Source organism: Gregarina niphandrodes (assembly GCF_000223845.1).
Source record: "Gregarina niphandrodes unplaced genomic scaffold scaffold00031, whole genome shotgun sequence".
In the NCBI taxonomy this organism is placed as follows: domain Eukaryota; phylum Apicomplexa; class Conoidasida; order Eugregarinorida; family Gregarinidae; genus Gregarina; species Gregarina niphandrodes.
Window position 1 is genome coordinate 96,735 of NW_011645800.1, and position 7,382 is coordinate 104,116.

The window sequence follows — 7,382 nt, forward strand, 5'->3', positions numbered from 1 at the left end:
CCAGAATGCAGACACCGTCCGTGTCCTACAGCGAACTAGGGAACTACCTCTGACAGAATATCTGATTCATATGTTCAAAAAGCAAAACGACCCGACATCTCCTGTCAACTCTCTCGCTGTTGACACGAGCATGCAGACTGCGGATGACACCTTCCCTCCTAGTTCCAATGCAACGGATGATATCATTAAGTCTCAAGATCAGTCGCAAGATCAGGCGCAAGATCAGTCGCAAGATCAGGCGCAAGATCAGTCGCAAGATCAGGCGCAAGATCAGTCGCAAGATCAGGCGCCAAAGGACGAGACCGGACTGCCGCGGCTTGAAACGGGGCCGCGGGTATACCATACGTTATACGTGCATGGTTTCGTGGATTCGTGTGTACGTCAGAAGAATTGTGTTGCGAACCACAAAAGCATGATTCCTGAGTTGTTCGACGGGTTATACGAGATGTATTCCATTACGGGTATGGACTCATTACAATCATTGGATGAAGTAACTAGCTTCAATACCTTCCCCAGCTTCAATCTGGTGTATAAACGACTTAGTCTTGACAAGGCGGACTTGGAAGCTGAACAAAAATGGTCGCGTTTGTACAAGGACACGCTCCCCGAACTATACCTTACTCTTGAACACCGACGCGGCTCGCCAGGTCTCGACCTCAAAATCACCGCCGAAACACCCCTTAGCACTACCAAACATCTCTCCGCCGCTTCCCATCCCCCTTTCGCCACCCTCTCTGACACCTGCGACAACAATGACGTTGCTCAATGCCATAACAGCCATTGGCTGCTCCAGTCCGCCGCCACTTATGGATGCACCTCCGGCGTCCGATTCGAAGGCAGCTGCTACTACCCCGCCAAAATCTCCGTACTCCCCGCCAGTGTCGAGATCGAAACTACCTCTTGATTTTTTTACTACACACCAAGGGTTTCATCAAGGGTCAGCAATAAAACCCAAAGCTAATGCACCCAAAGCTAATACACCCAAAGCTAATACCCCAAGGCTAACGGTGGCCCTCTGCAACCGATCATAGTCGTCGGTCACTACGGCTGCACCTCCGGTACGACATCTTTACGCCTAGTTCTGACGACTTACAGATGGTCGACAGGTGAGCTTCCCCCGTCGTGGTAGGTCAGCTTCGACAGGTGGTCTGGAGTGGTTAAAAACCGCCGAGTGAAGAGGTTAAAAACCGCCGAGTGAAGACACGTATCTGAATGCCTTCCAAGAGATGCCCACCGCAGTGATGGCGGTGGGTGGTGAGAGGACCATGCCGCCGAGGTATGAGAGGGCCTTGGCTTGAGTGCTTTTGTTCCGGCAGAGGTCTTTGACCAATTTCCAGGTCCAGTCCTGGAAGAGGCTGCGCGAGACGGTGAGACCGTAGAGTTGGCGATGGCGGGCAGCCAGGCTGACGGGGGCGAGAGGTAGTTGAAGGTGGACCATGCGATCCATGTCCTGATAGCTGGTGACGAAATTCGTGACGGCCATAAGGATGGCGAGGCAGCTAAGTGCACCGAGCGCGTTGGGGTGTCCATCAGCGAGCAGCGTGCACAGAAATAATAGACACGTAACAAACGCGTAGGCCGTGCGCCCGGCAACCCAAAAGCTGACAGTCAAACCAGCCAAGAGTGCGGCCAATACGAAAGTCCAAGCCGTCTTGAAGGGCGGCCGCGGTGGCGGAGCCCCTCCCTCCATAATCACCGTCGTCTCCACGGGATCCAATTCGTTATCGTACGGTCTTGCAGTGCTCGGTCTTGCAGTGCTCATTCTTCAGTGCATGTTGCCCACAAATACCCACCAAGAATTAATAGGCGGAGGGGGCTCGCAGCATTCTTAGTTATTGGTCTGGTCTGTACAAGGGGGAAAAGGGTGCGCGCTGATGGCTTACACCCTCCGTTCCTGCGATCATGGACGAGCCCTTCTCTAAGCCGAAGGAAATCCACGCCGGTATCCTCTCCGTATCTGTAACAGACACGCCTGAAGTCATTCCCGTCGTAAATGAGACAAAGAAATGCATTTCGGTGCCACCCGTTGAAGTAGTCAGGATTACGGAGGGTCAGGTGTGAGGTGCAGTAATTATAGCCGCACGCACTGCAAGACTCTTCTATCGCCAGCAATTCCGCTAACGACATCCCCGGCACGGTCACCGCCGGAGTTGTTGCGGGAGTCATCAAGTTAGCAGCAGGACCAGTCGTCAAGTTAGCAGTAGCAGTCGTCAAGTTAGCAGTAGCAGTCGTCAAATTGGCAACCGTATTGACCGCAACCTCGTGCTCCTTTGCCGACGGCCAGAAGTACCAGACACATCCGACCGCGGTGAGCAGCGCACCGGTAAGTGCACTGCCTAGCGCCAGCTTCATTCGGCGCGAACCGGACCGCCATCCGCGACCCGACTCGACGTCCCAACAGACTGACGGCAGAACAACTCCTGAGGGGCAGAACCAGTCTGGGCTCAGCCGGTCTGATCTGACCGCCGACCTCCGCATCACCTCTCTCCACTCTTCTGGCACGTTTGGCAGGAGACTCGGCAACTCCCCCTGCTCCAGCCTTCTCGACGCAAACAGCTCCAGCTGAGCATCGCCCGTGTCCTGGGCATGCAGCTCGGACTCGACTCTACCGAACACATCCGTCCACACCTTATCCGCGGTTTCCGAGTCTACCCACTTGTCCACTTGCTCGGGCTTCACCACAGTTGTCAAGAACTTTCTAAGTTCATTGCACACCACAGACTGCGCGTAAGGAGCACTTTGCTTAGGATCGTGGAAGAGTCGCAGTCTGCTCAAGTCTTTAAATACGTCGAAATTCCGCAAGGGTTCCTTCGTCAACGGTTCGCAAGGACCCAACTCCGACCCTTTATGTATGTCATCAAGTCGTTCAAGCTCGACCTCGGGTGCCAATGCAACGGCCGATACTGGGGGCTCACCGGCCACACCAAGGGTCAGCATTCGGGCCCCCGCAAGGTTGTCGAGCTCCGGCTGGCACAAGTCGCTATTCACCAAAGCAGCGCCGAGCACCCGCCTATTCCACACGTCGGCCTGTTGCAAAACCACCGATGACTTCATCAATTTTCCTTCAAAAAACCAACCCACACAACCGGACCAAGTTTGTTCGTAACAGTATGAAACTTATTGAAGGCCGTCAGGTGTCGGGGCCATCATTCCGGGGCCTCCCTACTCAGAAACTCTGTAATCGAGGGGTAAGCCAAGCGGGTCTCAGACAGGTTTGAGATAGAGGGCGATGTCATCTAAGCCCCAGCTAGCGTCGCAACGATCTTTGGTCCCGAGAGTGGTGGTGGCGGTGAGTGTGAGGGCAGTGTTGCTATGCGGCCAGGTCATGGAGAATCGCTGGCTTAGCTTGTCGCCCTGTTCGTTACCGCAGACGTTCAGTGATTGTGTCTTGCAGGTAGACTGGTAGCCGGTGCACCAGCGGTGGCTGGTCGTGAAGCGCACGACGTCATCTGCCGCGAGGGACCAGCTCTCGCCTTCCCAGCTGTCAAACAGGTGCAACCTGCCCGTGACCTTGGCGGCGGAATGCGCTGGCAAGTCCTCGAACGTCCGGCTAACCATGTCCGAGGACCCCAGCAAGCAGGCGCCGCCCAGAAACACGTCCATGGAACCACAAGTACTCAATGACTTCAGACTCCACGCACTTCCCCCTTCAAATGTGTCCAGCGAATACAACAGCCAATCCGACGAGGACTGAAGTGATAGACCACTCGTCTTTATTCGCTGCGCAACCACCTGACCCTCGCCTACCTCCAACAAGCGGCCGTCATCCACTGAAGCCAATGTCTGGTTTCCACCTGCCTGACTGGCGGCCAGTTGCTGACTCGCCTGAGCGGTGGACGTCGACGCCGCAGTTGTTTTTGCGTCAACCTGGCTTATTTTCGTGAGGCCCCCGTCGCAAGTCACGGAGTACCGACCTCCGATGACTAGCCCGCCGCCTCGAATAGTTACATGGCCCTGGACGGCAAGAAATAGCGGAATTTTCCCCAGCATCGCACACGTGTGTGCTGTTAAATGTTCTGGGCGAGCGATGATAGAAAATGGTATGGAATCGATCGCTACCTTATTTTGAGGAAGCTGTACGAAGGTAACGGCTTGCTGGGATTTGGGTGATCATCGCCGCCATCATCACCGAGGGAGGATTATACCGAGGGAGGATTTTACCGAGGGATTATCATATTCTTGCGGCTAGGTGGTGATGTTCTGACTGCGGCTAGGTGGTGTCGTGACCGAAAATTATCGTATGATTAGGGGTTGATGAGGTCTGGTTAGTGTACAACCTAGACGAGGGTAAACCGTATGCTGCAAAGGTTCACTGTCGTTCGGTGTTGAGTAGGATGACAGCGGCGAACTTCACTGGCGACGAGCGTGACGTAGAGATCATAACGGAATGGGACCGAGTAAGTTGGAGTTGAGGCATGATGGCTGGCGAACAAGCGTTATATTACACAAACGTTATATGACACAAACGTTATATTACACAAACGTTATATTACACAAACGGGTCTCTTACAAGCGGTGTTTTTGTAGGCGAATAAGGAATTTCGTATCCTTGAAAAATTGAAAGGATCTAATCATGTGGTTGATTTGCGAGCCAGTATTGAGACGAGTGCAGGAGACCGTTTATTAATCTTGGAATATCTTCCTCATCGTTTATTTACTTTTATGGAAGATGGGATTTATGATTGCACTCTAACGGAGTTGGGTATTTGGGAGGTTGCTAGGCAAATATTGAATGGTCTGGATGAATTAAGAAGAAAGAATGTATGTCATAAAGACATCAAGCCAGAGAATATATTGACCAGCCAAAAGTTACCCGAAGAATGGGTTATGAATAATTGCGAAAATTCCGAATCGATTGGTCCCCAGATGTTCAAGGCCACTGAACTAGGTCATAGCAACATACTCATTGATGATTTGGTACAAAAGGATAATATTCAACCACCATCTGATCTACTAACTATCGTATTAATTGACCCCACTGATTTGACAGAGTTGAAGAATGATTTCAAGATTAAATTTGTTGACTTTAATATTTCGAGCGAGAGTCTTAATATTTATGACGCTGAAGGCACCAATGCCTTCACACCACCAGAGGTGTTTCTCAAAACCGCAAACACGTTCGATGGTGTTAAACGCGACTTGTGGAGTATCGGATGCTCTCTCTTCATCAGTGCTTTTGGCCGACTTCCCTTCTGGCATCGCGTTCCTATACACCTACAATTATCTATAATCAATGAACCTATCCACTGGGAACACTATCGAAATTGCCGACCCGATCTGTCAAATGATGTAGTAGAATTTATCAAGTCACTCCTAGAAAAAAATCCGGCGAGACGGATGTCCCTGGACGAAGCACTAGGCATCGCTACAAAGCATGTGCCCCTCTAGGGCCAGCTCTCGATTGATCCTAACTAGAGCGCCCACCCCACTACTTGTCCCTTATGTCCACGCAGGGTGTCTGCCTATCCATACAGAGTGTCTACTTATATGGTTTTGTTCTCATGTTGTTTGCTATCTAGGACACGTTTGCTATCTAGGACACGGTGAGTTTCTGAAATAGTTCTTGTATAAGTTGCGGACTAAGTCCCATAATGGACTCTTTTGTGCCATGCTGAATGCTTCGGATGCAGGGCTCTATGAAGGGGTGTTCAATTATTAGGCCGCCGGCAGCGCCGAGTGCACCTGAATCGTTGATGTAGTCCACCCGTCCTTCAAGCGGAATTTGGTCGAGCCAGCATGTCGTCCGTTCGGTGCCGACTACCCGACGCCTGGTGGCTAGATGTGTGACCTCCAACGCTTGGACAAGGTAGAAACATGTGCCCGAGTAGCCATGAAGCCAGGACAGCGCCTGCTCAGCACTGGCAGGCTTGCCATATACTTCGTTGTTGTCATTGACCACAACGCAGTCCCCACATACCAAGTAGTCCTCCGCTACGAAATCCATACCCTTCAACTTATCCGACAACACGGCATCCGTCTTCCTCCTAGTGATTTCCATCACATATTCTAAAATCGTTACACAAGTTACCTCCTCACCATAAAGTTACCTCCTCACCATATACTACTGGCAATGAGAAGATGCACATTACCTTCATGTGTTCTTTCCTCTTGCGACAACGTCTCGTCCACATTGGAGGGACAACACACCACGTTACTGTGCCCTAGCCCCTCTAGGATCTGCTTGCGAGCAGGAGAGGCTGAGCCCAAGTAAAGAGTCATTATTTTCCGAATTAAAGGGCTCTAGTTCTATCCCAACAAAAAGAGAAAAACTAAGGGGGGTTGGGCCTCCTTTGTGGAATGATAATTCGTCGTAATTGACCAGCAATTATTGACCAGCAACGCTCAACCCCGTATGGTTCATTTCGCAGCTATGCCCTTGGATGAACCCTTCTTCAAGCCGAAGGAAATCGACGCCGGTATTTGCTCCATATCTGTAACGGACACGATTGAAGCCATCCTCATCCTCAAAAATGCACTTCCCAACCCTTCCCACTTGCTCGGGCTTTACCCATGTGGTACCAGACTACCAATCAGTCAAGGACTAATGTCAGTTAAGGAAGCTACCGTATAAGCGTTTGGAGTCATCATTAGAAAATGGACCGGGCTTGATCATGTTTAATTTGATTCTATAAATGGCGTCAAACTGGGTGTCAGATCCATTTTCTTTTGGGTAGTCTTTGCCTCGTATAAGTAAACTTTGGTCAGAGTCCGTGTGAGGAGGTTCTACGTTTTTGTAATAGCCATGGATGGCAATCACAGGTACCTCCGTAGGTCGTTTTTCCTTACTGTATTTATCAATTTGACGGAATGTAAGATTGTGGAGAACGTAGTCCTTAGGAACATCAAACCACACTATTATGGATAAAACACCTGTTATTCGCGGTCGTAATAACCCATTGACACTGTCAGTCTCTGTACTTTCAGCTACTGTACCATCAACTACTGTACCATCAACTACTGTACCATCAGCTATTGTATCATCAGCTATTGTATCATCAGCTATTGTATCATCAGCTATTGTATCATCAGCGATGTGTGGAAGCATCTGACCGGTCTGGAGGATGAACTGGTTCAAGAACTCTGCACGTTCTGCGCTCTTAGAGTTCTGACGATCGAGAACCGCTCCGTTCTTGTTGTATACGGCTTCCTGGATGGCTTTCAGACATCTGGGCTTGGTCTTGAGAGTGTCCTGATTAATCCAGTAGAGATTGTATTTTTCCGACAGTTGCCGTGACAAGAAGGATTTACCAGAAGCGGGACTTCCTATCATCATAACAAGGACTTTAACGGATGTGAGATCGCATAGCTCCTCCGGCTTTATCAAGTCCAGGATATACTGCGTGGTTATGGAGTTAAACATTCCTATCGGATCAAAAGGAAGA

At 50.6% G+C, this 7,382-nt stretch overlaps 7 protein-coding genes across 7 annotated transcripts; 2 read left to right on the forward strand and 5 right to left on the reverse strand.

The window, feature by feature from the left end:
• Positions 1–70: 70 nt before the first annotated feature.
• Positions 71–904, forward strand: GNI_126510 (hypothetical protein; the record flags this gene model as incomplete). The annotated part of the gene is made up of 1 exon (XM_011133724.1): positions 71–904. The coding sequence occupies one exon, from the start codon at positions 71–73 to the stop codon at positions 902–904; it is 834 nt and encodes a 277-aa protein (XP_011132026.1).
• Positions 905–1,180: 276 nt separating this feature from the next.
• Positions 1,181–1,762, reverse strand: GNI_126520 (putative transmembrane protein; the record flags this gene model as incomplete). Its single annotated transcript, XM_011133725.1, has 1 exon — positions 1,181–1,762. The coding sequence occupies one exon, from the start codon at positions 1,760–1,762 to the stop codon at positions 1,181–1,183; it is 582 nt and encodes a 193-aa protein (XP_011132027.1).
• Positions 1,763–1,828: 66 nt separating this feature from the next.
• On the reverse strand, positions 1,829–3,054 carry GNI_126530 (putative transmembrane protein; the record flags this gene model as incomplete). Its single annotated transcript, XM_011133726.1, has 2 exons — positions 1,829–1,845; positions 1,884–3,054. 2 exons carry the CDS (start codon positions 3,052–3,054, stop codon positions 1,829–1,831), a joined length of 1,188 nt encoding a protein of 395 aa, XP_011132028.1.
• Positions 3,055–3,204: 150 nt separating this feature from the next.
• Positions 3,205–3,990, reverse strand: GNI_126540 (hypothetical protein; the record flags this gene model as incomplete). The annotated part of the gene is made up of 1 exon (XM_011133727.1): positions 3,205–3,990. One exon carries the CDS (start codon positions 3,988–3,990, stop codon positions 3,205–3,207), a length of 786 nt encoding a protein of 261 aa, XP_011132029.1.
• Positions 3,991–4,387: 397 nt separating this feature from the next.
• GNI_126550 (protein kinase domain protein) lies at positions 4,388–5,388 on the forward strand (the record flags this gene model as incomplete). The annotated part of the gene is made up of 2 exons (XM_011133728.1): positions 4,388–4,483; positions 4,528–5,388. 2 exons carry the CDS (start codon positions 4,388–4,390, stop codon positions 5,386–5,388), a joined length of 957 nt encoding a protein of 318 aa, XP_011132030.1.
• Positions 5,389–5,533: 145 nt separating this feature from the next.
• GNI_126560 (Maf-like protein) lies at positions 5,534–6,219 on the reverse strand (the record flags this gene model as incomplete). The annotated part of the gene is made up of 2 exons (XM_011133729.1): positions 5,534–6,006; positions 6,090–6,219. The coding sequence occupies 2 exons, from the start codon at positions 6,217–6,219 to the stop codon at positions 5,534–5,536; spliced, it is 603 nt and encodes a 200-aa protein (XP_011132031.1).
• A 328-nt stretch (positions 6,220–6,547) lies between these two features.
• Positions 6,548–7,360, reverse strand: GNI_126570 (AAA domain protein; the record flags this gene model as incomplete). Its single annotated transcript, XM_011133730.1, has 1 exon — positions 6,548–7,360. One exon carries the CDS (start codon positions 7,358–7,360, stop codon positions 6,548–6,550), a length of 813 nt encoding a protein of 270 aa, XP_011132032.1.
• Positions 7,361–7,382: the final 22 nt, after the last annotated feature.